General features: G+C 39.0%; 1 protein-coding gene across 6 annotated transcripts in view; it reads left to right on the top strand.

Moving 5' to 3' along the window:
- Nucleotides 1-21,965, top strand: part of Spidr (scaffold protein involved in DNA repair) — a 234,456-nt gene that overhangs the window by 133,513 nt on the left and 78,978 nt on the right. For all 6 annotated transcript variants that reach the window (XM_076942502.1, XM_034515175.2, XM_034515176.2 and 3 more), the window contains 2 exons: nucleotides 13,148-13,337; nucleotides 14,948-15,198. In XM_076942502.1, coding sequence (XP_076798617.1) covers nucleotides 13,148-13,337; nucleotides 14,948-15,198 — 441 coding nt within the window. The remainder of the gene's footprint in view (nucleotides 1-13,147; nucleotides 13,338-14,947; nucleotides 15,199-21,965) is intronic.

The raw sequence follows: 21,965 nt of genomic DNA, 5'->3' as shown, positions 1-21,965 counted from the left end.
ACATACATACGTATACACAAAATGCTTAAAAAGCTATAAAATACAAAATTGGAAATCATAATGTATGATCAGAAGACTAATCAGACAAAAAAGTGTCCAAGATAGTGAGACAGAAAGTTTACAGAGACACCATTGAGTCTGCTGTGTGGTGGCTGTCTACTGTGGACATGGCGCCTGCCCTTATGTGGTTAATATAAGTTTTTCTTTGCAAGGGAACACTGTAGGAGACAGCTTCTTAGGTAGGGATGGGAAATTGTAGCCACCTCCCACTCTCAGTGCTGGGACCACATGGGACTTGAACCCCTGCAGGCCCTGTGCATTACACCACAGTCTGGCTCTGAGAACATTTCCACCTCCTCTTCACCATGGCTCCCTGAGCCTTGTCATGGGAAGGAGGGCTGGTAAAGACATTCTGTGTAGGACTAGCTGGTTTAAAGCCTCTTACTCTCTGTCTTACATTGAAAGACAGGTTGTTTTATCACATAACCTATTGTTGTTCTCTTCTCCCGTGTGTCCCGTGGGTGACCTACCCGGCTACTCAGACTGGAGTGCTGGCTCCTACCTCTATGTGCCAGACACATCTTTGCTTGTATGTAAGGGATAGGTCTCACTGCACCTTGTCATTATTATTAGAAAGGCCTGACTCTAATAGCAATTTCCTAAATTGCCAGAACCTGAAGGTATTAATAAGTTTGTCTTTCAGCTGGTAGGTTGATATAAATGTGTCTGCTAGATAGAGGGAAGGGAGCTGGGTAAACTTCTAAATGAGTCAGTCTCTAGTTGAAAGTTGATATGCCCATCAGCTCTATAAACCCTGAGCAATTCATTGTTGAAGACGTGAAGAAGAGGAAAGTGTGCTCCTTGCCCACTGTTTGAAAGGAAGGATTTGTAAAAAACATGTAAAATTGCTTGATGGTGGCCGTTATGGAAATCTGTGGGCATAGGAGAGTACAGAGGAGAGTGGATCAAAGCCCTGCTATGTATGGTACGATACAGTGTTCTTTTGCTAGGATTCTAGGGCTATTGAGTTGCTCACTGGAAGTAATTTGAATAGAATGTGCCCAAAGAGATAAAAATTTAAAAACTTAGTTTAATGGGGAAGTTGTAAGAAATGTGACTGGTGTACAGCTTCTTAAAAGAAAAAATAAATAAATATGAATGAAGTTTTAGTGTGTTGAGGGTGCAAGGAACGGGCTGATTATCATCAGGATGTTTGTGTAGGGAACACGAGACCCATTTTCACTTGAGCATTCCAGTCAGGATGTATGTGTGTGTATGATAGAGGCATGTGTACTTGTGTTGGAATATATACATGTATTTTCATGTGCATGTGGGGGTCAGGGGTCAGCATGACTTCATTAGTCACTTTCCACCTTGTTTTGTTTTAACAGTCTCATTTGTCACTGAATCTGGAGCTCACCATTTCTGCTGTGTTGGCCGGTCAACAAGTTCTTGGGTTCTACCTGTCTATAGCTCTCCAGCCCTTCCACCTTGTTTAGCTTTTTACTTTAGTGCTAGGAATAGGAAATCAACTATGCTTGCATGTTTACAGGGCAAGTATTTTACCACTTAAGCCATGCCCCCAACACTGTAGTCAGTTTATCTAGATGGAACTCTAGTCATCGGGGTAGGGGAGTGCTCTGTTTTAAGGATGGGTGTTCCTAGTTCTTAAGAATGGAATACAATTGGATGCCGCAGAATGGGCCTGTTCCTCCAGTTGTATACTTTCCTGCACCACTTGTGCTTCTGCTCTATGGCTTCTGCACCATCTGTGTATATAATACATGACTAATAATAAACCTTTATGTTTTCCTCAAATCTGGGAGCAAATCCACTTATTTTTTTCTCTTAGTTAAAAGCTTGGTTAGATTCGATGTGGAAATGTAAAGAGGACATTTTCACACGATGGCTGTTCTAGTGACCCTGAGCTAATGACTATTCCCGCTATGTTGATTAGTATATAAGTGTATTCACAAAGAAAACAAATCCCTGTGGTAGGAGATGTAGCTTAGCTTGTAAAGTGCTTGCCTAACATGAATGAATCCCTGAGTTTTATCCTCGGCACTGAATAAACTTAGTATAGTGGCACACGCCTATGATCCCTGAACTCAGTAGGAAAAGGCAGAAGGATCAGAAATTCAAGGTCTCAGGAGGAGTTTGAGCCCAAGCCCTGATTCAAACAACAAAGCTAAATATCTCTGTATTGTGTGCATTCAGTATTCAGTATTGTTTGGTTGTTTAAAAAGAGGAGTTGGAATGCATGAGCCTAATATTCAACATGAATAATTATGTAAAGAAATAAATAAAATTTAAGCAAGATAGAGTTCAAGAATGGTGGCACATGCTTGTCATCATAGCTGTGGGAAGGGGAGGCTGAAGCACCAGGATATTAAGGTCATCCACCTCTACTATTGCACTAGACATTTTTGTAACTAAGTTATTTTTAGACATGTCAGTCATGATATACACGAGTTGATTCCTGAGTAATGTTGCAAGGGAAATGTTATCCTTTTAAAGACACAAGTTAACATGTAACAATGCATCTTGTATTTTATTTAAATCTCACAACTTTACACTTAAAGCTAGCATTTGTAAAATATTATAATCAGAGTTGTTCTAGTCAGGTTTCCATTTGTGAGTTCTAAGTCTTGTTGATAAAAGAATTTAAAATCAACATCAAAGGAAAGATGATTTTATTAGAATTTGGGAGAAAGACAACAAGTCTTGCAATTTCCATTCTTGGTAATTGCCAAGAGGAAAGAAATGCTTAAGAGGAAAAAATAAAATTCATTTTCACAATAGAAATAAATCTTGTCAGTCTGCATGGCTTGAATTTAATGTTGTAAGTACCTTTACCTGTTTGTTTGTTTGTTTGTTTGTTTGTTATCAACTTGGCACAAGCTAAAGTTGTCTGGGTATAGGGGATGTCAGTTGAGAAAGTGTCTCCATTAGATTGGCTTGTGGGTGAGTCTGTGGGACATTCTCTTGATTAATGAATGACGTGTGTAGGAGGGCCCAGCTCACTAAGGGTGGTGCCACTCTTGGCAGGTGGTTCTGGGTTGTATGAAAAGACTTGCTAAGCAAGCCTACAGGAACAAGCCAATATGCACTGCTTCTTCATGGCCTCTGCTTCAGCTCCTGCCCTGAGTTCTTCCTTCAGTTTCTTTTAGGGACCCCCATCTTTCTATAGACTTTACTAGTTATACCATCGGCCAGGACAGGTCAGAGACTTGCGATCATGTCGTTTTGCTTGGAAGAATTGATTTCATTTCCCACTGCTGACTCTGCAAAAAGTGCATTGGTTACTGGCTAGCCTCTGAGACTTTACAACCTCTTTGATCAATTAATAGAAAGGTCACTTAGTAGAACTACAGGGTCTGTTGAGAGATGACCTGCTATCTATCCATTGGAACCTATCTGGCCTAGAGGCAAGGGACAATATATTGACTGTCTTCTTAGCCCTATGTATTCATTACTGTTGGACTTCAATTTTGGTTGTTAAGACACCCGGAAGGTCATTTATATATAGTTTTGAACAAAAGCTTATACATAGGGCACACCTGGTTGCTTTTTGTCTTTTCCAAAATGGATTTATCAGGCATCAGGTTGAAGCTCAAATTGCTAAGTATTAGTCATACTTTCCAAAAATGATATAAATTGCCTGGTAAGTTAAACAAAGTCAAGTTTAATTTTTTTCTTTTTAGGCTTGGTGATGAAGTTGTTCCTGTCATGGGGAATACATCTAAAAGCCAAATCAATAGGAAACAACAGTTTGGGAACTGAGAGTTACCTCAGTCAGTAAGAACTAAGTTTTCTGGCCAGTAAGAATCAGAACTCACAAGCTTCCTAGAAAGCAGTAATATCTTGTACTGCTCAATCCCACAATTACGTTGTTGAGAAACAGGGCCCAAAAGCATAGTGGGAATTGGGGTAGCATGCTGTCACCAATTTCAGAGTTATTTTAGTCCACAGGGACTAAATTTTTTTGACCTTATGACGTTCAGAACCCACAGTCACCTTGATTAGTAGGAATTTTATTCTTTTCTTTGTATAAATATAGTAAAAGAATGATGACCTCTTTAAGATATGGCAGTAATGTCATTTTTTTTAAGGATGTGCCATGGTTAGAAGGAAACCCAAAAGGAAAGAACCATGTGACTATGGGGGGAATCTGAAAGATACAGTTGATTCCCTTATGTAACATAACTTTCTCAGCCTGAAGAACCCACAGTGGAGGTCTGGTCCATATAACTCTTTGCTCGGATTTTTAAAAATGAATAAATAAAAAAAATGAAAAAATAGACCTTGTTATATGGAAATAGGACACCCAGAACACATACATATGTATAGCCACCATTTTTAATAAAATGCATTTGAATGAGATTAGTGTGAATGTCAGAGACTTAAGTACTTATGAAGCAAGAGAAAGTGGCCTGGGGTGTACAGGCCTGAAATGAGGAAGAGCCCATAGGTTATCACATATATATACACAGAAGGAAACTGTAGGTAGTAAGAAATAGAGAGTTTTATCATCTTGACCCAAGGGAGGAGAGTCCATATCTTCCCACTATGAAGGTGAAGGAAATCCGTTTGTAACTAGGAACATCAAATGATCTCATTTTGGCTTTTTTCTCAGCTCCTAGGTCCTTGGTTTTCCAAGATGCTTTTGTGCTCACAAAAGAACTGGGAGGGATCAGGAAGTGTTCAACATGAATATCCACTACTGCTCTGGGAGCACATGGAAGAACGAAGGGAGAAAAAGTATCTCATGATGTGGACACTATAACCACTTTAAGATAGAGTGGGCTGAGACTGGACAGTATTGGCAGAACAGTCAAGTCCTTCAGAAGTGAAGTTGTTACAAACAGTTAACCTTGATTTTAATAGCTCAGCAAGTTATGGGGCACTGCTATCCAGTTAGAAATTCAAATGCCTGGGGATTTTAGGGCATGTGTTCAGCTGTGAGCATAGCACCAATAGTGCAAGGCACTGCCAGTACTCTCCACGTCCGTCAGAAACACAAGGTGAAGGGCAAAGGTCATTGTAATTGAGTGCCCATCCTCTACAGCCTTCAAGCCTGCTGATACTTGATAATGTGTCATGATAGAATTATGACATATTCTCTCCTTCCACACTTTAACCTTACAGTTTGTGAAAACTGTACATCATTTCTCCTGTTTTTTCCCTCCCATGCATGTATACTTTCATATGCTCATAACTGACTTTTAGCTTACTGTTTTATGTGCTAAACCAAAGTCCCTCTGGGCTTCTATAATTACAGCATCATTTTGGAAAGGCTGGCCATAGGCAGCTGGCATAAATCCAGACCTCTCTGGAGGCCCTTTGTAGAACTAGAGGCCAGCAACACTTGTACATTTGTATGTGTCTTCTTGAAGTTGTTTGATAGTCTTGGCCAACTCTGGATGCACAAGAAACAGGCATAGGAACCAACTAGCACAGCTAAGATGTAGTTGAGCCAAAGTCTGTGGCTGTCCTTGTTCTCTCGGGACCTCCGCGTTTTCATACTAACTTGTCAGTGGTCCAGAGAACAAGAGGGGAATTGAAAGTTGGCATGAAGTCAGAGTGAACTCAGAGATTAGAAGGGAGTTGGTAGAATAATTGATGGGCTCTTATTATTCAACAATCGGTAACCAAAAAGTGGGGGAGGGGGGACAGGGCTGCAGATCTGTCTCTACCAAAGGTGGTAGTTTTTGGAATTCAAACATCTCTTGCAAGGCATTTCTGAATATAATGTTATGAATGAAGATTAGTCTCTGTGAGAACATTTTTAAGAAGGAAACTTTAGTATGCAAAGAATTTTATGAAAGGTATAAAGGCCACAGTGTGAATCGAGGATGACACACCCTGTTTTGAATTGGATTTCCTGCTAGCTGTGATCAGAGGCATTCTTCCCGGACGAGGGTGAATTCAGTTCCAGTGTTTACTTGTAAAACTGAATTCAGTCATTGTGTTTGTACTTTGGCGTCCTGCCTGCAATTAAAAGTACATAGCAGACTTCAGTTAGTTACTCTCTATGATTTTGTGTTCTTTATAAAGAGGAGGGAGAGGAGAGGGGAAAACCCAAGAGGTGACTGAGTTCATTTACATACAGTGCCAGTGGGCAGCTGTTGGCTGCCTGTGGTCACATGGTTGTGTGGAGGATCCTGATGTTCCAGTTCCAGGAACTGGGAGTGGGCAGTGAGCCCTCCCCTTTAACACTTGCAGTTCTGCCACTGCCAGCTGAATTGCTGCTTACTTCTACTATGTTCATAAATGCAGATGGAAACTTCGGAGACTTCTTTTCCTTGTTCTTTTTAAATTCTTGTGTATGTAAGAAAGAACTTGTAAAAGGAGAGTTCACAGGCCTTGATGTAGCACCTGGTGAACCAGACTGTCTCTCAGGCAATGGACACAGTTGACTAAAGTTATGGGGAATATCTGTGGGATGCACTTCTCTTTTCTAGAGTCATAAAAACCCGGAAACTCTCTTCTTTGTAATTCAATGATTGTATGAAAATACCTGGCAACTACTATAGAAGATGAATCTGAATGGATTGTTTTTCCAGTGCCTATGAAGGCAAGTCGGCCCTTATACCCTAAAAAGTAGTGTATTGAAGCATTTCCTTGATCCAAATTTAGAGCCTTGGGATTTGAAAAAGACAGAGAAAAGGACTGGTCTTTGGGGGCCTGTTCCCAGAATTTGCTATCTCACACTGGAAAAGCATCCTCTAGGACTGAAATAAGGAACATCCAGAGTGCCTGTGTCTTGTATGTAATGAATCTTAGTTGCTTTTACTCCAGTTAGTCTCTGCCAGACACTCTCCCTCTCCCACTGAAATTCTTCTCAGCAAGGCTTCCTCCTAATTTCCTGTTTTCTTTTTGTGTGTGAACCGCTGAGGTGAATTAGGGTTGCCTGTATTAGCATGGGTGAGAGAGAATATTTACTGGAGCATGGGGAGTTTATCAGTGGTTATACCACTGAAGAAAATGGCACCCCTTCCCCCACAGCAAGCAGTAACACATCCATGAGGAAATACTACCTTCAGTCTACAATCTTTATAGTTCTTATTTCAGTAACATCAGTTGCAGTGAGCTCTCTTACGTGTAAAGTCTTGCACTTAACAGTTTTTTATGTTTTTTAAATTATGTATGTAGGATGGAAGGGCAGATCCATGTGTGCCATAGCAGAGATATGGAGGTCAGTGTATAATTCTTCATGTGGATCCCAGGGATCAAATGTAGGTTCTCTGGATTGGTGACAAATACCCACTGAGCCATGCTGCCAGACCCCATCAGAGCGTTTTGAGGCCCGAGAGCCCACAGTTACTTCCAACATTGGAGTGGCTATCAAGTAGGTATAGAAAATCACAGACTGCCATAAACAGTCGTAGTATGAAAACTTACTAATTGTCAAATTGTTGGAGACCCAGTTTAAACAAAGCTCAAAAAGGAAATACTGCAGAGAGTACAGACCTGGGAAGAGAGGCACATTTATTAAAGCTTTAGATCTAGGTACCCTAACAGCTGTTTACAGTCAACACCAAAGAAAATGTTTCTTGTTTCTTCCACAATGATGCCTGAGCCTTGGCAAGAAGAGGTGAATTATAGATGTCCCATTTAGGGCCAAGACCCCTCGACTCGTATTCTCTGCCTCTGTACAACTTGTAGATCTCTGTTAAACACCATCTACTGCTGGGCAGTGGTGGCGCATGCCTTTAATCCCAGCACTTGGGAGGCAGAGGCAGATGGATTTCTGAGTTCGAGGCCAGCCTGGTCTACAGAGTGAGTTCCAGGACAGCCAAGGCTATACAGAGAAACCCTGTCTCGAAAAACCAAAAAAAAAAAAAAAAAAAAAAAAAAAAAAAAAAAAAAAAAAAAAAAAAAAAAAAAAACCATCTACTATTAAAAAACAAAGCTTCTTTGATGAGATTTAAGAGATGTACTAGTGTGGGTGTAGCAATTTGGAGTTGCTTTAATACTGTGGTGCCTTAGGAGAGGTAGAGTAGTAGGTTCTTCCCTAATGCCTATGACCTTTCTAGCCGCAGACTCCTGGCCTCAGTATAGATTACGTACTGTGGAGCAGGCCTTTAATCCATTTTTTTTTTTAAGTAATTGATTATTCCCATGACATTTGTGGAACTGTTGGAATAGTGAACATGCCTTGCCAGGTCTATAATTACAGTAGCTTGCAAGGTTCTCAGCTATAAGTCAGATAACTATTGATCTACTATGGCAGCATACACAGGACCTACTTTGAATTCTTTGTGCTGTCTTCACCAACCAGGTCTTGTAGTCAAGTTCTGGAGGATAACCAAGGGCAGTGACAAAAGTTTGCAATGTTTGAGTGATTGTTGGAACTTCACTGACTAACACCTCCAAAAGACTTAATGAACTTTTATTTCTTAGCCTGGGGTATCTAGTAGGGACATTGTTGCCCTTTTATAAGTTAACTATTTAAACAATAGATGTATGCGTTGTATTTTAGGGATTTTCTGCAATAGTAGTTTTTCATATTTTTTTAGAAGCTCTTTAGTCTTAGTTATCTCTCTCCGTATTTTCTACACTTCCCTGTTCCTATCTCCCAAAATTAACCCTTCCTTTCCCAGTAATCCTCTTTCTCTTTGTTCTGCTCCTTGAGAGCCCCCTCCAGGGTTCATTCCTAATTATTGAGCTTCTGTAGGCATTTCCGTTGAAACACATCTAAGGATCCAAAGGCAACATCCACAAAAGAACTAGGATTGTCAAAATAATCTTGAGTAATTAACAAAATGCTTGAAGTATCACTATCTCAAATTTCAATTACTACAAAGTTATTATAATAAAAATAGCACAGTGCTGGCATAAAAACCAACATTGGCTAGTGGAATAGAATTGAGGACCCACATATAAGCCTCTATTTTTTTAGGGAGGGAGGGTGGAGAGAGGAGTTATAGGGGGAGGGAAGAACCATAAGCCTGTATTTTTACAGACACAATTTCTGACAAAGGTGCTAACAGTACATGTGGAGAAAAGATAATCTCTTCAACAAATAGTGCTCCTCAAATTGGATGCCTACATACAGAAGAAAAAAGCCAGATTCTTACCTCCTTCCATGCAGAAAACTCAACTCCAAGTAGACCTGGGGCGTCAGTATAAAACAGAGTACTCAGAACCTGATCTAGCAAAGTGGGGAAGTTAGAGACATGGGAAAGAACTTTCTGAACAGAACACCCAATAGCACAGGCCTTAAGAGCAACAAATAATTGGACCTCATGAAATTTAAGCTTCTGTACAGCAAAGGAGACCATTATTCAGGTGAGGAAGCAGCCTACAAAATGGTAAAAAAAATATTTTTAGCAACTATAGATCTGACAGAGAGTTACTATTTATAATATACAAACAACTCAAAAAATACCAAACATCAAGAAGACAAATAGGCCAAGATAAATACAGAAGATAGCCTTGCGTACTCCTATGTTTGAACCCCAGCCGGTAGCTGTTATGGAGTTGTGGAGCCTTTGGGAGTAGAGCCTAGCTGGAAGAAGTGTATCAGTGGAAAGGAAGAGACTTAGTTATGTTATATAACTATACGTTATATAGTTATATGCCAGCCCCACCTCTAGCGCCGTCTGTCAGAATCCTCTTTCACCAGTGTGAGGATGTGAAGAGTGTCAGGGACAGACTTATTTCACCATAATTATACCCTCAACTTGTAAATCAAAATAAATTAATGCTTTAACTCGCGTCTTTAACTTTAAGATATTTGGTTACAGAAATGAGGAAACTAGTTAATTGATACCAAGACATGAGGGCTTTGTTATAGAAAACCTGGATATACGGTTCATATATTGGATTTTGCCATCCGTTTTGTGCCATGATTCCTATTCTCTGCTCTTACTCAGATACACAGTAAGAGAGCCGAATGACAGGAGAAGTTTGTGGTTTATCAGTGGAAGAAACATGAACAAGTTTAAGTTTACATATGTAGTACCTTCATTTTCACTAAATTCTAAAAAGTCTTTCATTTCCTTTTATTTCTTCCCAGACCAAGTTATCTTTGAGTAGAGAGTTGTTCAGCTTCCATGTGTATGTGGGCTTTCTGTTGTTCTTGTTGTTATTGAAGACCAGCCTTAGTCCGTAGTGGTCTGATAGAATACATGGGATTAATTTGATGTTCTTGTATCTGCTGAGGGGTTTTTTGTGTGTGTGTCCAATTATATGGTCAATTTTGAGAAGATACCATGAAGTGCTGAGAAGAAGTTATATTCTTTTGTTTTAGGATGAAATGTTCTGTAGATATCTTAAATCCATTTGGTTCACAAGTTCTATTAGTTTCACTGTGTCTCTGTTTAGTTTCTGTTTCCATGATCTGTCCATTGATGAGAGTGAGGTGTTAAAATCCCCCACTATTATTGTGTGAAATTCAAGGTGTGTTTGAAGATTTTCTTTTATAAATGTGGGTGCTCTTGCCTTTAGGGCATAGATGTTCAGAATTGAGATTTTATCTTGGTGGAATTTTCCTTTGATGTGTATGTAGTGTCCTTCCCCATCTTTTTGATAACTTTTGGTTGAAAGTTTATTTTATTGGATGTTAAAATGGCTACTCTAGCTTGTTTCTTGGGACCATTTGCTTGGAAAAAATTTTTCCAGCCTTTTACTTTGAGGAAGTACCTGTTTTTGTCACTGAGGTATGTTTCTGTATGCAGCAAAATGCTGGGTCTTGTTTACATATCCAGTGTGTTAGCCTATGTCTGTTTATTGGGGGATTTGAGTCCATTGATGTTGAGTGTGTGTGTGTGTGGGGGGGGGTATCTGTGTGTGTAATATACATTATAATACATAAATATATTTTTCTCTAAAAAATCAAAATATTGGAATTTAAATGGGAATTGATATAACTCTCTATGCTAAGATTAGAGTTCTTTACTAGGGGACAGTTGAGTTTTTCAGTCCATAATATGGTATGTCTCTAGTTCCAAAATTTTCATTTGTGTTTTGTATCTTCAGCAGGTAAGTCAGACATATTAAACTTAATCTCTCTCTCTCTCTCTCTCTCTCTCTCTCTCTCTCTCTCTCTCTCTCTCTTGTTTCCTTCATTTTTTTCTTTCTCGGAAGAACCCTGTTGTATAATTTGTGCTGCTGTAAGCATTGCAGTTCCCCTGACTCAGCTGAAGAAGTGATAAGAAGTGATAGGATTTTAGGCATGTATCACCATGCCTAGCTTATTACTCTAGGTCCAATGTTGGTGATCCTATGTTTATTGAAAATGTATATACATGTACTTGATTTTTATTTCTTGCATTTTAAATTCTTACTGAAACTGACTAGATTTGGGAGTTATCTTTTATTTCTTTTGGAACTATTTTTGTTTTTATTTATTCATTTACTTTTTTTTTTTTTTTTTTTTTTTTTGGTTTTTCCAGACATGGTTTCTCTGTGTAGCCCTGGCTGTTCTGGAACTCACTCTGTAGACCAGGTTGGCCTCAAACTCAGAAATCTGCCTACCTCTGCCTCCCAAGTACTGGGATTAAAGTCATGCGCCACCACAGCCCGGCTATTCATTTACTTTTGAGCAGACAAGTGTGTGTTGCTATCTTTGGCCATGATGTTGAATAACAAAATTGAAGGCATAAAGATTACAAGTTCAAGATAATCCTCAGCCATATACAGAGTTTGAAGCCAGCTCACACAACATGAGATCTTTGTCAAAGCATGCATATGGGGAAAGTCACATTAGTCGCTTCTTTTGTGGTGTGCTTGCCTGCTCTTTCCTTACTGTGCCTTGTGCTGTGGACTAGGACTTTTGGCATTATATTTAATAAAAATGTGATAAGAGACAAATTCTTGATTTCCTTCTTAGTATTTACTTTAGTTGTCATTTTATAACATCAAAGAGTTTCCTTGTATTTCAATGAGTTTTTCAATACAAGTGCAAATAAAGAGTCGTCATCGTAAGACTTTCTGAGTTGCTAAGGTGGTCTTCGCTTTGATCCTTTATGTAGAGGAAGTTGGCTCTTGTTGGGGCTAGTGATAGTTAGCCTGATTTGTCAATTTCCCATGGGAAAATCTCAGTGAAGGATTATCTACATCACATTGGCCTATGGGTGTGACTGTGGAGAACTGTAGTTAATGGATATGGAAACTTCTAAGTGACTTTGAATGCCACCATCCCCAAACAGGAGGTCCTAAACTGTGTAAGAGTCCAGAAATTAGAGCCTGGAGAAATGGCTTAGCGGTTAAGAGTGCTTGTTGCTCTTACTGCTGTATTTTTCCTCGGGTACTAAGAGTGTGTGTGTGTGTGTGTGTGTGTGTGTGTGTGTGTGTGTGTGTCCCTCTCCCTCTTCCTCTCTTTCCTTCTCTCTTCTTCCCTCCTCCCTAGATAGTATTCTGCCTTCTCCCCACCCATCAGAGTGGTTTAATGAGAGATTAAGGTGTCATATGTATCAAATTCTTCCTTCCAGAACCTGAGGTTTTCAGTTTTTCTTATTAATCACATTGTGATTTAAAGAATGTGCATTAAAGTGTTTTATCACATTAGAGTTCTGAGTAAAACCTCAGAATTTTGTTTGATATGTTTTTAGCTTGTTTGTTGGTTTCACACCAATAATGTTGATATCAAGGGTCCAAGTTCTTATGTCTTTTAATATAATATTCTTTCAACAATTAGAGTTGCTTAAATATATAAAGATTTTATTTGTTAAATAATATGAATTTGATATAAATAAACTGAATTTGATATTATTTAACAAATAAATTCAGTGTTTGAGTGCTTCTTTGATACTTATAATCTTTGCTCGTTCTTTGTATCTGTATTTCTTCCAGAGAAGACATGGGTCTCCTGAATAGGGAGCAAGTCTAGAGACTTAAATGACCTTTTATTACTAATATAGGACTTTCAAGACCTTCTGTCATTGAGTCATACTTAATTGTCATGGGCTATGGATTCTACTGGCTGACAAGGTTCTAGCTGTCAGTTGTTACAGATGACTGTCTCTTCCAAGATCTTGGGCAGCTGGCATGCCATGCCCTGGTCTGTTGTTATCCATTTATTGTTAGGAATGCTGTAATTTAGTGCATTGTCTCAATTTAACTACAACATTCTTTGTTTAACAAAAAATATAAGAACCCAAGTTATAAATAAACTGATAAATTTCTTTTTCTTTTTCAGGCAAAAACTTCTTATCCCAAATGGAAGTTGCTCTATTATTCTGAATACATATTTTTGCCAGAAAGCTATTGCAAATGAAACAGTGCCTGAAGACCTATACAGTCAGGACACATCTCTTTCAAGGAGAAATATAACTTTGGCCCAGATGTTTAAAATTAAGGACATAACAAACAATTCATCCAGCAGTCAGGTAAATTCTCATTGGCTTATGATGTTTACACTTGTATCTGTATTGACAGGACCTGTGGATAAATGAAGATACTTATTTTTTGTCCTTTGCTGTGTATGTTAAAGCATGTTGTTATCATCATTATGCCAAAAGATATGAAAACTCAGATAGCATTTAGTCATGGTCTCATTGCAGTTTTTTGTCTGTCTATTATGTAGTCTTAATCTTTAGTTTAATTCATTAAAACACGAAAGTGCTCTCAGTCCCATGGGATTATGGTTAATATAGTCAGGACTCAGAAAGTATTTCTCTATGTTCATTTTGAAATTAAAGAGTTTTAAGCCTTTATTAAACTTCTGTTTTCTTTAGGAACTGTTATATCTATATTCCTTGAGCTTTATAATTATGTTTGAGGTTATATGATAGAAATTGATTTAGTGGAATTTGGGTGAGGGGCTCTGAGCTATTCCAAAATGAATTTGGAATTTCATTGTAATTCACCAGTAGTGGGCATGGTATATGTCCATGAAGACTCTCAGCTTTGGGAGTCTGGATCTGGGACACTGGCCTCAAATTAGTAGACTCTTCACAGCATAGACCACTGAGATGAAAAGGTAGAAGTACGAAAAATAAAGTAGGTAAACCTTCACCCTGTTTTGAACCATATAGTAAACATCTTTCTTTGACTGTCAAGAAGTATCTGGAGGGACCGTTTGAGGAGCCCACCACAGCTGCCCTGTGACCTCGCATGCATGCCATGTGATATGCATACGCATACACATGGGAGGCAGGGCATTAAATTTAAATTACAAAACGAAATTTGTAAAAGTAGACTTTTAAACAGTTTCTGCTATGTGATAGTACTGACATGTTTTGTTAGATAACAGTTACATGTAGCATAGTGGTGAAAAATACAGGTTTTGAGAAGGCTGGAGAGAGCTATTCCAGAGGACCCACGTTCAGTTCCCGGTACCTATATAGGTATCTGATAACTGACTGTAATTCCAGCTGCAAGGAATCTGGTGACCTCTTCTGTCATCCAAAGGTACCTGTACACAGGTTCCGCTGACACTAAAGCAAAATAAAATAGGATTGGAGCCATTTGCATTGTGTCACATCCCTCCTCAGCAGCTTTATGCTAGGTCACATTAGGTGATTCCTCTGTGCCTCAATTTTATATGTGAGATTAATTAGAGTCATTGTAAGGATAAATATTATTAAGTAAAGAACCAAGTCTTGAAGATAATAAAATGAAATAGAAGTGTCATTGGTTTATGATTATTGGTATTCTTGTATAGTTTTTGGGAGAATGCATGAGTATGCAAAATATATAAATTAGTAGATTACACATTCAAGCACCTAATAAAATGACTCATTTTAATTAAGCTGTATTCATTCTTTTTGGACAAACCCATGAAGTAATTACTAGCAGGACACTGTTAGTAGGAGAAATTCTCCTCTGTTTTCTTTACCTACTTCCACTCTTCAGCAAGTAGATGCCAGGGTACCATGATTGTCTGTCTCTGTAGTGCACTGCTAGTGCTTTGGCAGTTCCCTAATGATGTCACTTTTTTAGATAGCATGACACTATACAGAAAACTGAAATTCTTCCTTTTGCATGTCTTCGACAGACTGTATATGATAGCTTGGCCACTACTGGCACAAGCTGGACCGATGGACATGGCAAGGCAGAACAACATCTTACAGTTGGTGCTCCCCTAAGGGATTCTCTTCTGGACATTGTGGAAAGCCAAAGAGGTGGCCCATGGTCTGGGGTCAGGATCCGAGTAGTAGTGCAGAGGGTTTACTCACTTCTCAGCAGAGATGGTGCCAGAAGCCAACAAGGGCACAAAGTGGGGCATGCAGATTCCCCTGGAGTATGGTGAGTAGCAGATGTAGGCATGGGGAAGGGGAAGCACAGTAGAGTTCCCAAGAAAGGAAGCTCTGCTCAGGAGAATTTCTAGGTGGCATTCACTGTATAAGGAGGCTGGTTTTGCATATCTTTTTTACATTAAATTTTGGAACAGAGATGACTGAATCAATATGGGATTTTTGTGGTCTAGCTAGTCAAACAATGGCTGTCTGAGTACCAGTGGAAAGTCCAAGAATCCAATAGTCCACGGGGCTGGATGGCTCATCTGGTCTTCAGTACATACTAGAATCCTGAAGTTAGGCTGTAATGTCACTAAAGAAATGAACTTGCCAGCAAGCCTGAGGGCAAGCAGGCAAAGAGCAAAAAGCTTTCTTCTTCCATGTTCTTTATATAAGCCGGCAGGTGTGGCCCAGATTAAATGTATATCATCCTACCTCAAAAGATCCAGATTAAAGTTGGATCTCCAAATTTCAAATTATTTAATTAAGAACAATTCCTCATAGGTATACCCAGGTGTTTGGGTTTTATATAATTCCAGATAGTCAGGTTGACAACCAAGAAGAGCCATCACGATATATAGTATATATAACAAAGGGTTTTGTCTCATTTATATAAGAAGCCTTACATGTTCATGGGCTCATCAATAGTATACATGATATATCTACCACACTACTGTTAGTTCCTGCACTACCAGAAATTGTTGCATTTACTTTTGCTTTTACTGGCTCATGTTATAGAAAGTAATACAGATTTAAGTAGTATTTGTAGGATTATGGAAAAGCAATGAAATGTGTTACTGTACCTAAAATAACCATTCTAGTATCAATTCTTTAAAAGCTAAGTGGAAATTTGACAGTCTGTGACTCTAAGAGACTGCTATTTGAAACAGTGTATACTGGTGATACTAACAGAATTTCCTAAGATGATATGAGTATTGTGTATCCTCACTGTCTAGTTCATTAATTATTGTCTACTAGAAGTGTGGCTAGTATAATATGAAGTGAAAACTTACATTTTTGTTACGTGATTCATTTCTGTATGTGAATGTGTGCCTATGTGTGCTGCTGCATGTGTAAGGAAGGAAGTCAGAGTACTGTGTGGGAATCAGTTCTCTCACCTTCACACTTATCCTGGGGATGGAGCTTAGACTTGACAATACCTTTGCCTACGAAGCCACTTACCAACCCAATAACTATTTTAAGTAGTCTCCTGTGGTCGAGGGATGCTGTGGTAGGTGGTTCTATCAGCAAAGACCTAACCATGATCTCCTACTTTGCTTGGAGGAGCCATGGAAGGGATGTCTTCAGATTTAGACACTTCCTGGTTTATCTGTCTCATTTTGTTTTGTTTTGCTTTGTTTTGTTTTGTTTCAAATGGCTATAGAAATCTCATTGACTGAGGGTTATGCTCTCAAAGCAACAGAATATAAGTTGAAAGTATGTGTGCTAAAAATTTTGAGATGCATAGGTGGTCCCATCCCTCAACTGGGGACCATGGCCTATCTACTAGAGGCAGTCTCTACAGGTTCTATCTCCCCTTTGGTGCATATTTTGGCTAAAATCATCACGATTGGCTCCTGGGAGCCTCGCTCTTTGCTGGAGTCTGGTTCTTTCTAGTGGCTACCCCCAGCTCCCCATCCCCCACAGCTACATGTTTCTATTCAATTTCCTGACTGTGCTTCTCTCCTATCCCTTCTAATACCTGTTCCTGCCCCCCTCCCTTTTTCCTTTTCCCTCCTTTCTCCCTCCCAGGTTCCTCCTTCCCTCTACCTCCTGTGATTACTTTGTTCCCCCTTCTCTGTAGGATTGAAGCATCTACACTTCGGTCTTCCTTCTTCTTAAGCTGCTTACAGATTGTGGATTGTATCTTGGGTATTCTGAACTTTTGGGCTAAAATTCACTTATCAGTGAGTACATGACATGTGTGTTCTTTTGTGTCTGGATTACCTCACTCAGGATGATATTTTTCTAGTTCCATCCATTTGCCTGTGAATTTCATGAAGTCCTTATTTTTAATAGCTGAGTAGTACTCCATTGTGTAAATGTACCACAATGTATCCATTCTTTTGTTGAAGGACATCTGGGTTGTACATTTATAATAGCTTCTGGCTACTATAAATAAGGCTGTTATAAACATAGTGGAACATGTGTCCCTGTTATATGTTGGAACATCTTTTGAGTATATGCCCAGTAGTGGTATAGCTGGGTCTTCAGCTAGAACTATTTCCAATTTTCTGAGGGACCACCAGATTGATTTCCAAAGTGGTTTTACCAACTTGCAGTCCCTGTGTTTTTGATCTTAGCCATTCTGATTGGTGTGAGGTAGAATCTCAGGGTCCTTTTTGTCCAAAGGAAAGACAGGGACAAAAAATGGAACAGAGACTGAAGGAAAAGCCATCCAGAGACCACCCACCTAGAGGTCCATTCCATCTGCCGATTTCCCAATGGAAAGAGCTGAAAGGGATTGCAGCCCCATAGGAAGAACAATATCAACTAACTGGAACACCTCGAGTTCCCAGGGACTTAACCACCAACCAAAGAATACACATGAAGGGAGCCAGAACTCCAGATACATATGTAGCAGAAGATGGTCTTATCTGACATCATGGGAGGGGAGGGAGGCTTAATGCCCCGGCGTAGGAGGATGCTAGAGGGTGAAGCAGGAGTGGGTGAATGGGTGGAGGGGCACCTTCATAGAAGCAAAGGACAGGGGGACAGGGGAGATGGAATGGGAGGTTGTGGAGGGGTGGCTGGGAAGGGAGATATAATTTGTAATGTAAACGAATAAAATGAGTAATAACAAAAATAGAGAAAGTATGTGTATTATTCATCAAATATTGTGAACTCAATGATCCTTCTATTCTGGTGTTCCCTTCTAATTTCAGTGAGAATACATCTGTGTTGGTTGTGATTGATCTTCAAATAAGATCAATCACAATCTATTTGAAAATACCATGTTTAGAAATACAACTGAGGCCTAGAGTAAAAGAATAATTCATTAGATTTATAGACTTTTTGTTCTTTACTCTGGAAATTGTAAATAAAATTATCAAAGACAGATCTAGATTGGATATAGATTATTTTTGTATTTTAGTTTTGCTTTAAACAAAGACATACAAATAAGGTGGCTACTAGGAACATCCTGCTAAAGCTTTCCCTGCCAGATCCTGAGCACACTTGTAGCACACAAGGACAGTGGGCTCTGAGTCAACATGACCCTGAGAGTAGAGTAGTCACAGTGTGTCTTGAAAGCCATCCTTTGTGTCTTTCACTGGTACCTGTTGTACTTGTTCAATGAAGAGAAGAAAGCTTAAAACAAAAGTCTGATATGCTGATGCTTATGTTTGGCTTTATCTATACTTTAGAATTTTGACATGGTATGAAAAAGAATATATTTGTGGAGGGTTACAGGAAGACCAGATATAAACCTCAAAAAATATATAAAGTCAGAAAAATAACATTTAGTTACTCAGTTGTGGTGAATATGGTATCTGTGTACAGTTGTGGTGAATATGGTATCTGTGTACAGTTGTGGTGAATATGGCATCTGTGTACATTTTTGGTAGTATATGTACTATTGTAGTAAACACTGAGACTAAATAACATTTCTTTTGAATGGATGAAGTTCTTATTTGCTGATGGCTACACACAGGATACAATGAAAAATAGAATGGAATATAAAGTCCCTAAGTGGCAGGGTAGGACATCCTGTGTACTGTTTAATGCTGTCCTGTGGCAGCAAAAGAATGGCCTCACCATGTAATACTTGGTTGGACTGTGTGGGAAATTGAACTTACGAGTATTTGGCCTTGGTTTTGAGAACAGGGCCACTGGTGCCTTGGGTGCCTAAAGATTTGTTTAAAGTGATCATAGGCAGTGTAGTTTATTAATCTTACTAATATAGAAAGGAAATTGTACTTTACTAATATACAAATTCTTGTACATATGTTGTATTATATGGGTGTGTATTTTTAAATACATAAAATTAAATAATAATTAGTATACTTGCCTTAAAGATACGTTTACCGTATGATTTATTGTAGTGGTAGTAGTAGTTTGTTTGTGTGAATGACTGTGTGTGTGTGTGTGTGTGTGTGTGTGTGTGTATACAGGATCCCATGTAGACCACACTGTCATTGAATTTACTGTATAGCCAAAGGTCACCTTGATTTTCACATTTTTCTGTCTCCACCTCTCAAGTGCTGGGATTATAGGCAATTACCAACACAGCAGGCTTTCACAATATGGTTTCTAATGTAGAGTTTGTAACACACACACACACACACACGTAATAGCAAAAATAAATGAGACAATAGATGGTTCAGCGAGTTGCTCTGGCAGAAGACCAGTGTTCCATTCCCAGTGTCCACCCATATGTGTAAAATCTAATCAAAGCCATTTATTTACTCCCATGACATTGTGCCACTTTTGCATCAGTGGGCATATTTTGCCAGACTGTTGTTGTTTGCAGGGTTCCTACCTGGATAATGTTGATTGCTGTTCTCTTCTGGTAGCATGAACCAAAGCCTCCCAGATTAGGAAAGCTAGCCAGTAGTAATGAAGCTCCCGGATCAACACTCGCTTGATTTCTTCTGTGACTCAGTAAGTGGCGTATTCAGCAGCAGGATCTTAACCTTTGAGTTCTGAGGCATAGCCAAGGATAAAGCCAAGCAGCCTGTGATACTCCATTCCTGGCACTCGGCTTTTTGTTAGTTGTATCTTGTTGGAACATTGTTGTTTGTTTGTAGGGTCCCTATCTTTAAAGCTAACGGTTTCACATAGGCAACAGACAGAGGGCTTTTGTTTCTTAATTCATTCAGGTAATCTGTTCCTTTTAATTGAAGAACTGAAGCTATTAATATTTAGAGTGTTTGTTAAAAAGTGTGTGTGTGTGTTGTCATTTTGATACTTTTTGCTAGTTTTGTTGTTTGTTGTGTTTCTTTTATTAAATTATGACTTCATTTGTTTTCTTTTTACATCCTCTTGGCTGTGCATATTCCCTACTTCAGTCTAGAGTATTGCTTTCAGTATTCTTCATAGCATTTTTCTACTGCATGTGATTTTTTTTAAGGCTATTGGGATTATAGAAAGTTCTCTCTTTCATCTATAACAGACAGTTTTGCTGGGTATAGTAGTCTTAAATTGGCTGTAATCATAGTCTTCTAGAACTTTTAACTCCAGACATTTTAGACTTTCATCATCTTAGTTGAGAAATTACGTGTTATTCTGATGACCTTTCCTTTTTATATAACTTTTGTTTTTTCTCTTACAGCTTTCAATTTTTTTCTTCTTCTGGGTAACTGTGATATGTCTTAAGATGTTTCTTTTTTTGGTCTTATCTGGGTTTCTGTGTGCTTCTTGTATCTGTATGAGTGTGTCTTTCCTTAGTTTGGGGAAATTTGCCTCAATAATCTTGTTGAACATCTAGTTTCTGCCATTGACCTGAGATTCTATTTCCATCTATGCTTATAATTTGGTCTTTTGATGGTGTCCAACATTTCTTGCATTTCTATCCTGTGCTTTTTAAATTTTTATTTTCTCTGCTTATTTTGTCTAGATCCTCTATGAGTCCTGATAGTTTCTCTTCTTCCTGATTCATTAAATGTGTAAGACTTTACCCTGAGTTTTCTAACTGGGGTTTTGATATTTTCAATTCCGTCTTCACTTCAGCATTGTGTTCCCTTCAGTATGTATACCTCTTTGTTAAGTTCAGTTTTCCAGTCCTCAGTTGTCTTTATTATATTCAGCTGCATTTGAGTTTTCTTGAACATCATTCAAACATTTATTGTTATCCTCTTGGAGTTTGGTGACGTCTTTCTTTGAGTCTTCTTAAATTGATTGAATTCTTTAATAAGGTTTATTATTGGTCTTTTAAATTTTGTGCCCTGACGTTTATCTAGAAAGTTCTCATTACATAATACTTTTATAAGACTAGTAGGTTTGCCGGGGGGAAAGTTCTTGAGACAACTAACGTTGTTTTTGTTTTTCTTTGTGTGTCTGATGTGATAAACTGGCCTTCATTATTAGATCTCACTAGTACAAGAAATGGACAACCTGAGCTAGGCCAGCTAAAGCTGGTTTTACTGTAACACAGAAACATGACTCCTAAAACACAGGTCTAGAGCCAGGCCAGGCATAGAGGATTCACAAAGTGAAGAGCCTCATGGCCACAGGGCTGAAGTCAGCATGCATGTTTGTAGATGGCAGCAAGCTAGGATAAGTGCGGAAATCCTCATTTGTTTCTTGATGATAGCAATTCTGACCAGGGTTAAATGGAATCTTAAAACAAATTTTAATTGGCAGTTTCCTGGTAGCTAATGAAATTGAACACTTTTTAAATCATTAGCAACTTGTGAGAACTTTGCTCCTTAGCTCTGTTGTCTGCCTACTCCATCAGGTCTGCCGGAATTTCATGCTTCTCGGAATGTGTTTTTGTTTTCTTTTTCTTTTCATTAATTTATTTATTTAGTCACTTTGCAGCCTGTTCAGAGCCCCCTTCTCCTCAGTCCCCACTTCACATGGCCCCTCCCTCCATTCAGCCTCTCTTTCACCTCTGAGAAGGGGGAGGTACCACATGGCTACCAGCCACCTGAGGACCTCTCACATCATTGCAGGACTAGGTACATCCCCTCTCATTGAGGCTAGACAAGGCAGTCCCATTACGGGAACAGGATCCATAGGCAGGCAATACAGTCAGGGCAAGCCCTCACTCCAGTTGTTGGGGGACCTGCATGAAGCCCATGCTGCCCATCTGCTACATAAGTGCAGGAGGCAGGT

The sequence above is a fragment of the Arvicanthis niloticus genome, chromosome 12 (genome assembly GCF_011762505.2).
Source record: "Arvicanthis niloticus isolate mArvNil1 chromosome 12, mArvNil1.pat.X, whole genome shotgun sequence".
Taxonomy (NCBI): Eukaryota; Metazoa; Chordata; class Mammalia; order Rodentia; family Muridae; genus Arvicanthis; species Arvicanthis niloticus.
Note: the sequence above shows the minus strand (reverse complement) of the source record. Positions and strands in the feature narration are given on the sequence as shown.